Here is an 18,402-nt window from a genome sequence, read left to right as displayed (position 1 = left end):
AATAAATAAAATTTAATTTCTGGGAAAATTTCTGTAAAAAAAATGTAGTTTTTTTAAATCAAATATTACTATTTCCCGGGTTTTTTCCCAGTAGATTTTATCTAAATTTGTAATAAAGTAAAGAAATATACCTGAAAATTGATTGGTCCATAGCATTACCTTGACATTAATTGGGTCAAGGACATAGACACTTGTGTTGGTCCAAGTTAACAGAAAATTCTTTCTGGAATAAAGAACATACACATACAAGTGTCCAAATAGGTTTTAAGGTAGGTCTGATAGGATGGGTGGGAGTTAGAAGGGAGAAAGGTGTGTTAGGATAGAGGGGAGCTGCCATTTTATATTTACTGAAAATACAGAGCTATAAATTAAACCAAATCATTTTGCTGAAGTTTACTAGTTTACATTCTATTGCAATTATTATTGTATATTTCAACTCATGTGCAATCTGAATTAAACAACAACCAAAAATAATGATGTTTAAATAATGTTTAAAATCATTTAAAATGTTAAGATACATTAACTTACTTAAGAATGATAAGTTTTGGGAATGCTACAGACTGTGCCTTGGTCGTGTTGGTCTCTGTGTCAAATATATACTTCCTGCAAAAAAGTAAATAAGTAACAATAGTTTCATCTACAACTTGAAAGAAACCCCTGTAAGAAGATACATGTTCTTAACCATAACAGTTAATTAACCAATTGCATATAGATGTCTTTGAAAAATAATTTGAAATGACAAGATGCAGTTTAAATAGATGAGATCTCTATGAAAAAAAAACTAGCAGGGTTTTTGTAACAAAAACATATGTCTCCCAAAACTATGTATGGTTACTCATGTGAAGTTTCATTGAAATCCCACCAGTAGCTTGACCTGTGAAAGCCAGACAAGATTTTTCTATTTATAGCTCTGACGGCCATTGTGTGCAGCAAAGTGTAAGGATATGACATTCTAGCATAATTCTGAAATGTACTTACAACAGAACTTATAATGAAATCCAAGTGACATTGTGAAATCCTATAGCTTCATAATTTGTTGACTTTTACAAGAACAAGATTCACTTACCTGATTTATCTGAAGGAACACTGTATTGACACTTATTGACTTTGCAATTTAGCTGATAGAAATGTTAAACTAACCTTATTGTATAGCAGAAAACAGATTTCTCTTTACATTTTCTGTGTAGCAGACGTCCAATGACAGACATCTTTGAAATCTGTCACTTCATATTTTATATTGAAGATTTCTTATTGTTAATGTCAATTTCAGTCAAATTCAATTCAAGAACATAATTTATGTAAAGTTTATAATTGATTAAGGTCAGAAATCCTTAAGTATTCACTACATGTTTCTGTATATTAATGATTTTCGTATGTAGATTTTATATGAGATTTCAATATGGCCGCCATTGAAATCCAAGATTTCAGATTCAGAAATCCGGCCGTCTGTCCATTGGAGGATTTCCGGATTTCTGTTGTTTCATTGGTGGATTTCAAACATCGAACCTTATAAAAGTCGGAATCCAACCAATGTTGTCACTTCGGTCTTGACCTCCAAGTAATGCAAATAAAGTTTTAAAACCGCCAAAGTTCAAATACAGTAAACATCTTACAAACGACATTGTTATCCAAACTTGTAAGTTGGTATGTATTTATATCCAGTATTATTAACTCACTAGACACTGTTGTTGCCGAAATACTTGTTATAAACTTAGAAAACTTTAAAAGAATTGTATTTATTTTATCCATCCTGACATACGTTTACAAAAGCAAAACGTGCCAGCATTATGCACAACCAGGGATGGTACTGATCACTCCTGTAAAGTTTGGTTGAAATCCCACCAGTAGTTTGTCCTGTGAAGGCCAGACAAGATTTTTCTATCTTTAGCTCTGGCGGCCATTGTGTGCAGCAAAGCGGAACGTGCCCGTGATGTGCAAAACTAGGGATGGTACTGATCACTCCTGTAAAGTTTGGTTGAAATCCCACTAGTTGTTTGACCTGTGAAGGGCTGACAAGTTTAATGCGGACGAACAGACAGACAGACGGCAAAGGCAAGCACAATATGTCTCCCAAACATTTCGGGAGACATAATTCTTAAAGGCATGTTAGGCCTCAGAAACAATAATGGTTTTAGTGCATGTTAGGTGCTTATCACTCAAGGAAGGAAATGACTTTTCATAAAAATTACAAAGTGTAAACAAAGTAGTATTTTGACTTCCATATAAAATACTAAATCACTATAACTATACTAATTGCCAAAAGGCAACAGAAGCAAATGATGGTTCAGGTAATTTGCCCTTGAGTAATTTTTTGGAAACTATGACACCCACAAACACACATAAAAGCCTGTGCCAAATAAAACTTATAGCATTTCATGTGCATAATGAGCCTTTAACACATTGCACCCCATACATTATTTATATTTAGTTATTTTTAATATGATAATACTAAACTGACTTCCATTTTACACTATTATTTAAATGCATGAAACGGCTGTTCTTGAGGAAGCTGACATGCATGAATAAATAGTTGCAACTTATAGTTAGTTATGTATATGGTAAATAAAAAATGTAATTGGAACTTACTGGTTTACATTGATGATATGACTAGGAGGAAGTGCTAACAACTGTTTAAACTGATGTGTGTTCAACACATTACCCTCAAAGTCAACCTGAAATAATAAACTAAACAATAAATTTTATGCCATTGAATGAGATTCCAAAAACCTGTGCATTATTTCAACACCTGAGTAGAACCAAAGACCCTTTTTTAGCTAGTTTTCCCCCTATGAAAGATCCAAAAATCCTCGGACAGATCTTTACTAGCAGCAATGAGGGGGAGGGGATTTGAAATCAAAGACCTTGTTTATTTTCCGGGACTTCACCAATTTTAACACATACATGTATTTTGGTCATATATAAGGTTACCCAACTTAACCAGCTCTCCTGTATAACAAACCAGCAATTACCAATTTCTTAGCAGGTGATGACTACTGATCTCATGATTTTGTAAATCACCAGTGAAAGATGTTGACCATAAGACTCACATTTTTTGGGGTACAATTTGTTTTCCTGCATAACATTTATTAGTGACAACTGAATGAGTTGTTATCATTACTGCTCTATGGAATAACTTTCACATGAACTGATTTCAACACTTTAAATTCCTAAACACTGTAAAATTGACAACCAGCATGATAAAATAACACTTCACATCATTTATACTTTAATTAATTGACATATTTAGTTTTCAAAGTTATCAATATTTTAGTTTTTGAAATAATGAAAAACTATGGAAATTCTTCATGCTTAACTTTAACATCTCACTGATAATTCAGATTTTTATTTTTAATGCCTTGTGACATCATTTTTTAAATGACTTTATCAAGAGGTTAATAAACTCTGCTGCAGAGTTGGGCCGGAAGGTGATAATTTACCAACTATGTAAATAATGACCCCAAGGACTTCAGTCTGAGGGATGTTATTTATTCGGGGCTGATTATCACCTTCTAGTCCATCTCTGACATGTACTAGTACCTTTTATATGCTTGTTAATAGAATTAATGGCATTTTCAATTTCTTTAATATTTCTTTGGTAAAAAATTCTGTTTCTATTGAACCTTTCTAAATTTCAGACACCGAGTTGTGTCCCTTTATTGTAGAATGAAATTTCTTCAAGTATTGATTTTTGCTATTGCTGAGTAAAATTGTGTGTTCATAGTCACAGTGCATCATATAAGTAACCCTGCTTTAATTTGCTAAGTTTCAATCATAAACATAAAATCAAGCCATCCAGCCTGCTTGTTTGATGACGTCAAATATGACATCATATCTAACTATTTTTTCCATGTGCTAGTGTTCAGCAGAGGAATTAAGCTTATGAGATTTCAGTTTGGGTCGGAAAACTCATAACACACAATGACACATGACACTTATAACTAGTTACAATCATGGCCAAGGTTGTTACTATTAATAGTAACAATAGTGTTAAGTGCCATTTGTCATGCCGACTGCCATATATGGCACGAGCCTATGGTAAAATTATTAATGCAAACTTATATGATTATTAAAATTGTAATACCACTTTAGGCATAGTTAATGAAGTTACTGGATGGCCAATAAATGGTCAAATAATATAGTCTAGTCATAGAGCCTTATTTTCTGCCCTTCAGAAAGCATTTTTATTTGTTAATGTCTTAATTTTCTTTTCTAGAGAAAACATAATCCATTGGCCTAAGTCTATAGTTTTTTACCTTCAGAAAAATAGAATCTGTTTTATGTATCTATAAAAGAAATAATCCATGTGTTTCTGCCAAAATTTATATACTATAGATTTATATAGAAAAAATATTATATTGGTTTATGTTTAACACTTTCTATCCATACAAAGCATAAATATTCTAAATCTAAATATTCAAACCTAAAAAATAGGTTTAAATGATAAAATAAAATTTCTCTAAAAATTTAGAGTTACCTCCCATATTCTGGATCCTGGCCTTGCACTGTAAATCATAGGAGCTGATGTCCCTTGTTGTAGAAAACAAGCACCAAAATTACCATCTCTATTCAATATATATAGGGTATTTTAGATCTAATACTAAATTTATTGAACAAGTTGGATAAAATCATATTATGTGAGCCTCTGTTTGTATATAATGCAACAGACATCAGGTTAATACACTAATGTAATATGGTTTTTATTAAATAGCTTTATTACATTCCTGCAACATGGTTTATGTGATATAAAACAATTCAGTAAAAGTATTAGACATAATTTATAAAATTCTTCAACGACTCAAAGTAAATGTTCTCTATTTTATAAACAAAGAAATTTTACAAAACAAATTTAAAAGCACTGATAAATGACTACCATAACATACATGTCTACTTTTTATTTATTCCCCCCCCCCCCCCCCCACCCCAAAAAAAAAAAAAATTGGCATGAAATCATAATCTAAAAATGAAACGCTAAAACTAAGGTATTTAAAAAATAAAAATCATATTTACCTCAGTTTTTTTCCAATCTGTGAGTAATGTTGTCTGAAAGTTATAAACAGATTGTATAGTTTCCAAAAGACTGTATAGTTTCCAACAGATTGTATAGTTTCTAAAAGTTTGTACAGTTTCCAAAAGATTGTACAGTTTCCAAAAGATTGTATTGTTTCTAAAAGTTTGTATAGTTTCCAAAAGATTGTATAGTTTCCAAAAGATTATACAGTTTCTAAAAATGTGTACAGTTTCCAAAAGATTGTACAGTTTCCAAAAGATTGTATAGTTTCTAAAAGTTTGTATAGTTTCCAAAAGATTGTACAGTTTCCAAAAGATTGTACAGTTTTCAAAAGATTGTACAGTTTCTAAAAGTTTGTATAGTTTCCAAAAGAGTGTATAGTTTCCAAAAGATTGTACAGTTTCCAACAGATTGAATAGTTTTCTAGAAGATAGTTTACTTTTCAAAAGATTGTATAGTTTTCTAGAAGACAGAATAGTTTCCAAAATAGTGTTAACTTTTCAAAAGATTGTATAGATTTCAAAAGATAGTACAGTTTCTATTTTTTTGTTCATAGACTTGATTCAAACAAAACTGAGGCTCCAATACTCTACACTAACAACAGTAGTGGAGCCTCAGTTAAGATATAATTGACGTAGACAAAACTTACTTGACTGTATCACAAAGGTAACATCTAGTCATTGTAGACACAAGTATTTTATCTTCTGCTTTATCTAACTGAACTATAGCTGAGTCAAGCTTCATTATAATCTCTAGAGGTAAACTAAACAGATTCTTTGCCTGCAAACATTTTGCAAAATAAGCATTGTTTAAAGGACAAATACAAGTATATACAAAATAAAGATTAAATACTCATTACATACAACAATATAGATAAGGCAAAGAACTTCATACAAATTGTCAAAGTTGTATTTAAATAAAGTGCTAAATAAATGTTTTTATTTTTTTTATTTTCATTTTGGTTGGCTTTCATGTTGCATCAACAAGGTCATATGGCCTTTATCAAGTTTTATTATTGCCTCTGGGGATTATTTCAGACATGAATGGACACTTCAATAGAACCACAGATGTTTTATGAAACTACCGACATACAATACATTAATTCAATCAAATTAAATAGACAGTGTTAGCTGTCTATAACTGTAACACATATGTCCTGCTAATAACAGGTCAATGTCATTGATGGGTCAAGGTCAAATTCCTTAAGATTTTGATTTAGACAAACATCATAACAATTCAGTTCAAGCTTTATAGAAATTGGTTGAGCGGTTAAAGGGAAAAAGCTATACAGATGGCCATTCAACAAGACAGTCACACAGACAGCCTAAAACCAGTATAACAACATGAATGTATGATAAAACATGTATACACTTTATGTCTATATAAAAATTATCAGCTCTCCATAAAAAAACTTTGATAATAGCCCGTGACCTGCTGGGAGCAACACTGATTCACCTTTGTCACCAGTATAGAGCCAGGCCAGTGTGCACATCAGTTCAGTCTGGCCAGGCTTTATAATGTGGCAGCTCAATTTGATACTGAAAGCTGTTTCAAATTTAATGCTGTGCTATTCCATTATTCAGCAGGTTAAGGATTAAAACTGACCTTGTTTGAGTATACTGGCATCATTGAAACCTTCCCAAGGTCATCCCCTATGAACAACTTTGCACTTGTTTGATCCCAAAGCAGACTGGTAACTAGGCAACCAGCAAGGTCAGAGCTTGATCGTAATGTCTCGGCTTTTGACCTTGACTCCAGTTTCAGGTCTAAGACATATATATTGCTTGAACTAAAATCAAGAGATAATAAAACTCTTTTTACAGAATCATAAATGGAGCTTACAGTTTTTTGAATATACATGTACAAAAAAAAAATCAACTTGCAAAAGCAAATCTGATCTTCAGCTGGTGTTCATAAGTGAAAAATCATTTAATTCTCCTGCCAAAAAAAAAGTTTCTGTTCATTTCATTTTTGTAGTGGTTTATCCCTCATGTACAGACTCAATCAAACCGAGTCTGCAATTCTTATGTAATTTTGTTGTGATTAATGATTCCGAGGGATCACTTTGTTTCCAGACTTTTATATTTCACAACAGCAGGTGTCAAGTGCTGTGTGGCAGCTGTTAAAAGTTGCCCTATACTTCTCTTCAGTGTTGTTATATTTTTCTGGTCCTTCGGAATCATTGATACCAGCACTATTAAGTGTTGAGAATTGAGTACCGCTCAAGCCGGTGCTAGGGGGCGTGAGGGATGTTGCACGTATTCATTATCCCTCATGTACAGACTCAATCAAACCGAGTCTGCAATTCTTATGTAATTTTGTTGTGATTAATGATTCCAAGGGATCACTTTGTTTCCAGACTTTTTGAAATGTTTTTCACTAATTTTAAATTTTTTTAAAAAATAAAAGAGATACACAAAATTTAAAAAAAAGTCATCAAATTTACAGAAATACCCGCACATTAATTTGATACTGGGAGTTAATTTTATATATAACATGTGAGTGAAAGTTTATACAGCCTTAAAAGTAGGAGATTAATTACTCAACTAGCAGTTAACTGTCTATGCTCAACCTACAATACTGACATGCTGTAGAAGTATCACCAGCACTACAATACTCATCTCCTAGAACTTCATCAAGTCTCACCAGATTAAACATAAGTCAGTGCTTTGGGGTGTAAGAGATGATTCACTCAATAAAACCCTGCCTCCTATTTTAACTACCAGTATTTGTTTTTTTATTGTCATTGCTCATGAAGGATCTGCCCTTTTTCAGTTAACCCTCTCATTTTCTTTGCCATTTCTTTATAAAAAAAGTCTTTTAGCAGTTTTAATCTTTCTTAAGTGTAATCATTTTCTATGCCCATGTAATGAGATATTAAATATGAAACTTACCTGACAAAAGCAACATATTTTTCATGTGGACTAATCCTCACAAGAGAAACGCTGTTGGTTTCCTATAAAAATACATATTACACTATTGTTACATTAAGGAGGCTCGTTCTAAAATGGCACAATTTTTTGAAGGGTAAAAGGCTTGATTTTATAAACTGCAGAATAATTGTTAGCATCATGATTAAGGCAATACTAGCAAACTCACAAAATGCAAGTAAAAAAAGAAAAATGTCAAATAAACATCTTTTGAGTATACACAGAGAAGATGTGTTATGCTTTGAACCCTACACACTATATGTAATCACAGTATGAATACACAGTGGCTGTTTTTTTTTTTTTAAAAAGGATCAATTTACCTTGACCAGTAATAGGGATTGCAATTTTCCAAACATAGTTCATGCATTTTCATATTTAAATTAGACATATTTAGCAAAAAATTTCCTAGATTCCAATCACTTTCTGCAATAAAAGTATGTAATCCAAAATGTGAGCATAGTATATCTTTAAATAACCTAGAAAAAAAGACAATTTCAGTGATGTACAAAAAGCAAGGAGAATGTTAACAATTGCATACGGACGTTTTTACTGCAGTCAAACCTACATCTACATTAGCCAGTCATGAGAATACATATGTGGTCTTTAATGTTCATCCAAAAACAGGTTATTTTTGCTGTAGTTATATTGTCAAGAGGAAAAACAAATGCCAATAACTCTGGCCTATGCTAATAAGTAGTCTATCCATATAAAAAAAAATTATGTGATTGCTACCTTGCTACATTGTATATAACAAGTGATCTTTCAAAACAGGTTTAACTGTAAATATAATGAATGTTAATCATGAAAGTCATCCAATAGAATTTACCTTTTCAGAAAATTCAGCATATTTACCTTTTCAGCAAATGCAATCTGTAGCAGTTTTTGGTCTATCCTAGAGAAGATGTAAATACCTCCAGTGTTGGAACCAAATGCAACTAGTTTGTTAGATACAGAGACACAATTATACTGAAAATAGAAGTGGACTTACTTATATTTACATGTTAACTTTAAGAAAAATAACCTATCAAAGATTAATTACACATGAAATAAGTACATTTGTATTACATAAATCATTCTTTAATAAAGATAGGGAGAAACTTACCAAAAATGAACATAAGAAACAATAAAATTTCTCTCAAAGTGAAATTGGCAGACACAGTACAAATGGTCAGAAATATAATAACATTGTAAAATTAAATTAAAATAAAGTAAAAATATTGAATTGTTAAAACAATATTTTTTATTTTACTTTTATTTTTTTCGACAATAATTTTTTTATATTTAGATAAACCGACACACAACAAGAATTGTGTAGACATCTTTTTCATTTGACCAAAATAAAACAAGGATAACCTTCATGCCTATGTCCACCTTAAATTAAAATTACAATCATAATACTTCTTTCTCTGTTGGCTCGAACTACCAATTTCTTGAGCAAATTTATTTACACGAGCACTCCAAGTTAAAACGGAAAAAAAGATTTACTATTATGAAGGACTGATGCTTTAACCTTAATCCGTTAGCCATTGGAGTATATGTTATAAAAAGTCAAATGTCAAACAAAATTCTTTAAAAAAAAATCATTTTTAAAGTTATTTCAACTTCAATGAATAGAACATAGTGACAAACCTTCAGTCTGGATGATCTGTTAAGTGGTGCCTGAAGTTCATCTGTGGACTGGCCTTCCAGTAGAACATAGTCTGAGTCTCTCTCAAACCATTCACTCCCCATCCTGTATGCTTGGTGAGGTAACTAAGATTTTGTCACATTGCTTCACTGTGAACCTATGTTATAACTGAAACCAAAAGTAGCACCTTTTGAAAGCAATCATTCTACAAAGCAAACTTTTTCGCTAATTTATTATCAGTGCAAAAGAAGTGAAAAATCTTTAAAAAGGAAAAATCTTTAAAAAGGCAACATGATACATCTAAGACTACAGGAGACATATAATAGTGTCTGTGCAGTAAAAATAAACAACCAAATACAAAATCACTCCCTTTTGAATAACTTGATCATATAAACTTGTACAGAGGTTGAAAATTCTACTGGTCTTTTTGGATAGTCCAGTAGAATTTCTCATCAGGCAAGTTAGTTTTTGCAAATGTTAAACAGCATTGGTCTTAACACAGAAACTTGATATCATAACTACAGGAGCTTAAAATTTTGTCAATAAATAAGAATTAATCAGGCTGGTAAAAATGCCCACTTGGGCTTATGACATAACAAGAGCTGTAGGTAACACAGCAACGCTCGACTATTCTTAGTGCTTGATAGTAAAAAAGCCTTGATAATGTAAAATTTTCTGAGTTAATAACAAAAGGACAAAATTTTCTTTAAATCCATGTTACAGTTATAGGCCTTGGAGAGAGTCCTATTATGCTCTCAAAGTATACGAGGGTTGTCCAAAAAATTCGTGCACTGCAGTTATTGTCGTGTGAGTTATTGATAGAAAAACATTAATTAAATTAAATTAATTATATATCACTTGACGGAGAGATTTATCTTAGATAAGAAAACAAAAGAAAAAAACATGTAACCGGCATGTCCTGAAAATGAATCGTCATACAGTTACCTTGGTAACGTAATACCGGCGCACGACAAAACATTGGGTGAGTTCATTACTTTGATGCATCACGGTATTCTTTAAACACTACATATCAACGTTAAAATTCAGGGAAAAGTGTGTGTACGTATTTCTAATGTCGCTAGAAAATATGGCGTCATTTGCCCTATTGTAACAGTCGTAAACAAACATGTGTGTGCGGTCGTCAATACTGTAATTACGTGAAAATGTCAGTCGCTAAACGTCTGGAAACACGGACGATCATTACATTTGGTGCAGATATTGGTAAATCACCAACAGATACCTACAAAGAACTTAAAAGGGCAAGCGGGACAAGTTCAGTGTCACAAAGGCTGTTTTTTTAAATGGCACAAACGCTCTGTGGAAGAGAAAGAGAGTCGGTAGACGATGTCAACCAGTCAGACAGACGTCCGTCCGTAATGCCGGCGCATGTGACGAAGGTTGTCCACTGGTGGAATATGCTACATGTACGTTGCATAAAAAACAATAAAAACTACACAATACTTTTCATCAATCATTCCTCTATTGACAGTAAAACAAATTATAACATTAAAAGCAAATACCACTTTATATTTACAAGCAACAAACAATACAATTAATGTAATGAACTAACCCAATTTTTGTCTTGCGCCGGTATTACGTTACTAAGGTAACTCAATGACCATTCTTTTACACGAGACGCCGTTTACGCGGCTTTTTCTTTTGTTTTCTTATTTGAAACAGATTTCTCTCTTAAGTGATACATAATTCATTTGATTTTATTAATAACTCTCACGACAATAACTGCAGTGCACAAATTTTTTGGACAACCCTCGTAAAATTTCAACTTGTTTCAATAGAACATGAAAATACCTGAGGTGGTATGCAAACCTATTTCTATGTCAATGGACTTTGAAAATATTTGAGGTATTACAAAAACTTTAACATAAGTGGTTACGCCGACACCGACACTAGGGTCACTACAATAGCTCTACTTATTCTTATCAAATAGTCGAGCTAAAAAATAGTATTTCTAGAAAGGCAATAAAGATATTTCTTTTAAACTTTGTTTATTGAGAATAATATTTGACATAAACAGATAGAAAAATATTTGGCTTCTGTCACTTTTGTGAGAATTATTTCCCCTTTTACATGTTTTTATAACACATAATTTTTAAAGCCCTTAAAAAATATGTTACATATGCAGTGTAAAACAAAATAAGTTAAATTACTTCTTTATGCTCTAATTCATTGTGCCAAAACCTGTCAGCATACATTTCATTCAGTTTTCAGAAAAAAACTTCAAAGTATAATGTTCAGTGTCAAAAAATTGTCATAATATAAATGTCAGAAACAGAATATTTAATCCAAACATATAAAATAAAGGTACTGGCGCAATAATCTTGAGCAAAATGAAGTTGTTGGACACATTTCTTAATAGAATTTTACATTACAACATGATTTTTATGAACTTCAAATATTTTGTTTCCAAAAAATGGGGAAAAGGGAAATAATTCTAAGAAAATAAGATAACCAAAATAGTTTTATTTTGATTTATATCATATATAAATGCTTTAGGTGACAACGGAGTCAATTATCACTAAAATACCTAAAATGAGATTTTTTGCTGAATATATTTATTAACCTTTTCTGAAAAAAAAAACAAAAAAAGAAACCTTTTCTGAATACATTCGTGATTTAATTTTGGAAGCAGTTAGTCCAGAAACTATGTTTTTGAACATATTGAAACGATACCTATAACATTTTTTCTGCTATGCGCGGACCCTGTCAATTAGCAATTACACGCCGCCCCCTATTGAGGCATCAATGAGGGAAATGGGTAGTTCCATATATACATGAATTACCGGTTCATTTGTATTAGTCGATACTATTCGTAATACATTTATCACATATATTTTGAAAAAAAGTCTATTATTATAGACGTTGAAATATGAATTTTTTCAAAACGGCTTATATTAAGTTTTTTTGATATATATGATGATTGATCAGTACATGTGCTGGGCTTGACAAATATGCATTTTATTTGGATTTTAAAGGCATTTTGAGCTCCACACCCCAAGTGTCTGTGAAATCGCCGATGTTCGAGATCAATTTTCGGATAGAATCTAAATATCAAAGAAAAGCGTATGTGTATTTTGGTTTGTTGTCCTGGCATTTCGGCACAATATCTGAAATTCTTAAACTCTTATAAAACGTTTTTGCAAGAATGAGAACTAAAGCAAAATTTTGCCTAGAAATGCCGAAAATATTCGATAATAATTCATGATTACACTCATTTGTAAACTTGAGAAAACATGTGGCGTAAATAGTCAATAGTTAATCCTTTTGTTGGTAAAATTTGCTTATTTCCAATCAACTGTTGATCAAAGATAATTATCACCTCGTGTTATATCTAGTAATTCATGTACAGCGCGTGTATACATTAGTCTGATCCCTATCGCGTGATAATGATCGGAAGCGTTATCGCTGATTGGCTAATCGCTTCACTGGTCAATGTCCATAGGACCGCCTACCTATAGACTGAGGCGCTGACGTATTTGTGGTTGTAAACAATCGGTAATGTTTATGCATCCCCAGGCAAAATTAAGCTTATGCTGAATCCTTGCTCTGAAATATTTGCGCCCAGCTATAACAAACATGCGTACCGGGACGCCGAAATAAGCGTCACTGAGAACCCTGTGTATGGTGAAAAAAGTCGCATAAATTGTTTGACGTTACGTAAAAAATTTTTGAGAAAAGATAGAAAAATCTGAGACACAGTTCCCGAGATATTATAATTATGTTTATATTCCAAGAGTTTGATGACAAAAAAATAAAAATGACTTTGATATGATGATTTAAAATTATAGAATTTTTTATCAAAATCAATAATTTACAATTGCATTTTTTTCAAATATGTTATTTTTTATGAAGATCAAAGACATTTACTGCACAAAATTTAAATAAATAAAAATTATTACTAAAATAAGTTGTTTTAAATGACATTTATGGTAGTAGCCTGGAACCCCGTTGTATCGATCTATTTACCCATAAATCACAACTGCAGTCAAAAAATTTAAATTTCCCTGAATCTTTATTTTGTATCATTTATTTTGATTCTTTTGTCAAAAATATTACATGACAAACATCACTGATATATAGTTTTTAGCTTTGGAATAAACGGTTATTTACAGATATGTCAAACAGGTTGAAGAATTAGGTCACGCCATTATATCGATGCATTGTGAGAATCGCTCAGTTAGTCAAAGTTTTGGAAGTCTGACCTATCTTTATGCTAGATTTTTCAGTCAATTAGAATCAAAGATGTCTGTTTTAAAATGTCAGCATAAATTTAGGAACTTTCAACAGGCAGTAAATGTGTTTTTAATAAGAACACACTAATTATAAGTCTATTTATTATCTACAAAGTCTGACGGTACTGGAAACATGTTTTTGACCACTTTTACGGCACAAAACAAATGCGAAAGATTTTCGTGACACTGTTGTAAATGTTAGCAATCAGTTGCTAGTGCATTTTGCAAAAAAATCAAAAGATTTGTAAATAGATCGATACAATGAATAGCACGATACAATGGGGTTCCACTATACCACGGAAAGTGTCTGTAATGTCGCCTTAATAAACAAAACAAGTTAGAAAGAAATATGTTAATTATTTTTCTAGAAAAATGATTTTTTATGTCTAAATGATTTTTTATGTCTTAAGGTAGTACACCCCTAATGGGCACTATAAGGAATTGTAAATTTGACAACATAGGACAGTTATATGCCTTAAATGTCACCTGTATGCAAAATTTAAACAAAATTTACCGTGTGGTTTATGAGTTATGGACATTTTTATGAACTAAAACTTTGCCATTAGAAGGGATTTTTTCAGAAATGAGGAAACTCTGATTAATCTATAATATCATCATTATGAAAAATGTTTTTCTTTTGCTCATTGTTAAGAAATAAACAAAGACATATAGGTAACAAATTAAACAAGCAAAATTATTGTTTTTAAACAAAATGTTTTTATTATGTATAAAAATGTAACCCTACCCCACCCACTTTTAACACTAATTTGACCATTTCCCTATGTAAAAAGCCTTATTTAAAATATCCCTAAAATTTTCCAAAATGAGGGGCTATTTTCAAAGATTGCCTAAATTTTCTTTAATGTATATTGGTTGGTCTTGCAAAATATAAAATACTTTTACCGTTTAGTTTTTATTTTATTAAACTTTGAAAATACCAGGTATCATATTTGCTATTAAATTTAACATTATTTAGTAAATAAATACCTACAATAATTATATAATTAAAATAAAACACTTTTTTCTTCCATAGCGGGTCTGAGAGATTAATAAAAAAATGTTAAAAAGAAAAAAAAAGAAAGAAAAAAAATTGCCCCTTCTGGGGTTTGAACCCACGCACCCTCAGTTTCAATACACTTTACAGTGATTTTAGCCTATTTGAATACTCTTCAAAGTGGAGACAGTGCATTAGGGGTGTACTACCTTAAGCCCGATCGGGCATCTTCACCAGGCTGCTAATGTCAAATATAATATATATCCTGAAAGCAGGCATTGATACAAGGACGGTTCAGAACCTATATCCAATTATAAGATGTCAATAATCTCGATGATTTTTCGGGGGTATCAAGTAGAAGTAAAAGTTTACGACGTTAATTGTTTTTATTTATTGACAAAATACCAATTTCTGCCTCTAACAGTGTCTAACCACTTTAACAGTTTAACAAATAGCTATTTCAACAGCAATAAACCATTTCATTCAAAACTTTTTTCACTATAGTGCAAAAACTTCCTCATGACATATTGGCGTGCTGCAAAATAAAGTGTCAACATTTTCTATAAACTGAAAAAATGAACAATATTTGTAATCACTTTACCTGGGTAGGTACATGTATCTACCATTTTTAGATCATGTGATCCAAACATCAGTATCAGTAAACGCTTGATTTATTTTGGGTATGACTAAAATACGCAACGGATATTATTTGGCAAAACAGTCACAACGTATGCTTTTTTATGAAAAAATAATTAAGATTTAAGTAGTAAAACAGATTACAGAGTGAAAAAAGTAATTTTGTGTTTAAAATGTATCACACAAGTTGCAATACGGTGTTTTGAATGATTCTATGCTGGTAAAAAGGCCGCAAAATGGACATACTGTATTAATTATTGGCGCAAGGGAGATACGTTTCTAAAAAGGGAACAATGGATGTTTATAGATAACAATTATCAAACTTAAATTATTATATATATTAATTGTATCATCAACATAAAAGTTTGTTGCAAATTCAATAGTTTTTTATTATTATTATTTTAATGTTTTGCATGTACGTTTATATTTAGATCATGTCGGTTTTTGAATCAACGAAGTAAGATATTTTCATTATGACTTCAAAACATAGAAGATGTTTTTATGTCTTACAGCGGTTATATTCAAACACATCAAATAAAGAAAAAAATATTTCAACATAAAACAATCCAGCCTGGTTTTGACATAATTTACCGACATTTTTAGAACATTTTTTTTATTCAATTAGTTCTACTTACTGAAGCAATTGCCTTATTCATTTTAGTTCATAGTAAGTTCATTTATGCAGTAACTGTCCAATAATCATAAAATTGTGTTATATCTCTTTGACGCCGCACGAGAGGCCGATTTCAACAACTCAGTTTAAGATGTTATTAAGTTAATTAATAATAAGGACAACTTTTCCTTTCTTTTGATTAAATCCAAATCTAATCCACTGCCGTCTGCGTTGTGGTCATTTTTTGTCATTCATTTTATAAACAGACAATAACGATTTCCGATATAGCAAACATAGTATTATATATATCTAGAGAAATAATAAGAACAAATATATTACAATGATTGCAAAGTGTTATGCGTATCGTTATTTATTTAAAAAGATGCATTATTTAATAACGAATATGCATAAAATGTTCAAACATTAATTCTGTTACCACTTTGGAGGAGCACATCATGAAGAGTAGGCTTTGCTTTGGTATCGACTTGCTTGAATAAATTTGTCCTATGTATGTATTCGTGTGCGTGCGTGCTTGAGCGCGCGTGCGTGCGTGTGTGTGAGCGTGCGTGCGCGCGTGTGTGTTTTTAAGGAGGGTTCATCCGCCCGGTTAGGCACAAAAGCAGCTTTCGCTGTCAAGTACGGAACACGGACAGTCATGCCCTTAAAGAGTTAATTTTGAAGCACAAAGTGGTGATAATTTACCTCCATGCAATTTCCACGGAGTATTAGCCAATTATGCATATGAATTTTAAGCCAAAAGTAGGTCACTGTACGTCTAAATGTACTGTAACCTGAGACAATAATGAAAGGAGGTAGCCCTTATAATTAAGCCGTCTATATGTGCTAAGGGCTCAAGCACCCTAGCACGCCATCCTCGTCGTCTCTGCCTACATCGTGGGGTCACTCCCCTCGGCTTTAGTTAAGATATTGGCAGCTGGTCCCCAGTCGTCGACGAAGTAGCAGTCCCGGTAACGTGTAGGGTAAATAAAATTTACTACCCGCCAAGCCGCAAATCTTGTGCCGATGCCCTGTGCCTCCTCAGCGACGTGCACGCAAAGAGGGGGAGTAAGAAGTAATTAGATTGTCCTAGGTTAAATGTTTTATATATTATGTACCTAGGGTTTCCGGTGATGTGGATATCGCACATAAGGAAGTTGTTACATTAGAATAGAAGGCTCGTTAGTTTTCTTTTTTTAACTTTCCAATTGTATTTTACGATTGAGAATATTTGTTTAAGTATGAATTGGTACAGGAGGCGAATGGGACTTTTCTATGTAACTAAGTCTTAAAGAGTGGACCATGTCATTCGAAATGTTCTTTTTTTGCAGTAAACACATTTTTTCTAATTCCAATGATCCAGTTAGAAATTGAATCATAATAATATTCTATTAATTTATCTTTTTGTACATTTAAGTTCTAATATGTTACCGATGCTCAATTTTGAGATCCATATTGGGTACTAACCCCGTACGTGTGTAGCATATATTATGTTATGTTTACATAATAAGAAAATACTTAAAAACAAATTAAGACTTAAAGAAGCCACAAGGGTAACTCTTGCGAAATGAAATGGAGAGCGCCCTTACTTGCACTATACCTTGTAAATTCATTTCATTCTATGCTTAACTTCTTAATACGATATAAAAAAATAATGTAGAAAAATACAAAAATGGTAGCCAAAGATAATGCGACAAATGAAAAGGATAAAAAATCATTGTATTTCACTGATTAATTCAGCCGAAAGTGATATCAGGGGGCATGGGCTCAAGCCCAACATAGGACACACTTTTTTTTCTAAAAATTTGAAATTTTTCCTCTTTTTGTCTGTTCAGATAATGATTTTCAGAGTCATCTGCACTATTTTTTTGTTTGTTTTATTTTCTATTGGATGGTAAATCTCCCTTTTTTGCACACATGTTCAGAAATGATAATTACGATTATTGAAAATGCAATTATGCCCCCATTGAAAGATATTACAACATCTGACGGGTTTTTCTGGACCCACGCACTTTTTGTATCATAACTGACAGACACTTAAAATTGGCCAAATTACATATATATGATTTTCAGATTTACTTTTTATCGAACTTAAGATGAAATAAGTAAAACTGCTAACAGATGTTGTTCTATATAACCGATACTAAGGCTTGACTTTAATTAATCATCAATAGTTTTCAAACAAGATGGTAATCTTTTGTTTGTTTTTGTACATTTGTATTTGTGTCAAGAACATAATAAATATAATTTTAGATGACATTTGAACCACAGGGACTCGGCACAGTGTTGGGATAGGGTAAAAATTAATTCTAGAAAAATATAAACTGTATAATCATGATAATATAAT

At 31.8% G+C, this 18,402-nt stretch overlaps 1 protein-coding gene across 1 annotated transcript; it reads right to left on the bottom strand.

Annotated features, from left to right (window-relative positions):
* Window positions 1-131: 131 nt before the first annotated feature.
* LOC132726794 (BLOC-2 complex member HPS5-like) lies at window positions 132-15,476 on the bottom strand (the record flags this gene model as incomplete). The annotated part of the gene is made up of 11 exons (XM_060712161.1): window positions 15,411-15,476; window positions 9,568-9,733; window positions 8,791-8,904; window positions 7,903-7,964; window positions 6,614-6,797; window positions 5,658-5,788; window positions 5,008-5,040; window positions 4,475-4,562; window positions 2,587-2,672; window positions 529-603; window positions 132-223 (listed from the first exon to the last, which is right to left on the bottom strand). Coding segments are annotated over exons 2-11 (967 nt in total), but the record flags the coding sequence as incomplete, so codon positions are not given.
* Window positions 15,477-18,402: the final 2,926 nt, after the last annotated feature.

Source organism: Ruditapes philippinarum, unplaced genomic scaffold (genome assembly GCF_026571515.1).
Source record: "Ruditapes philippinarum isolate M1 unplaced genomic scaffold, ASM2657151v2 ctg1108_1_1_1_1, whole genome shotgun sequence".
Taxonomy (NCBI): Eukaryota; Metazoa; Mollusca; class Bivalvia; order Venerida; family Veneridae; genus Ruditapes; species Ruditapes philippinarum.
The sequence above is the reverse complement of the archived record's forward strand: the minus strand, read 5'-3'. Positions and strand labels throughout refer to the sequence as shown.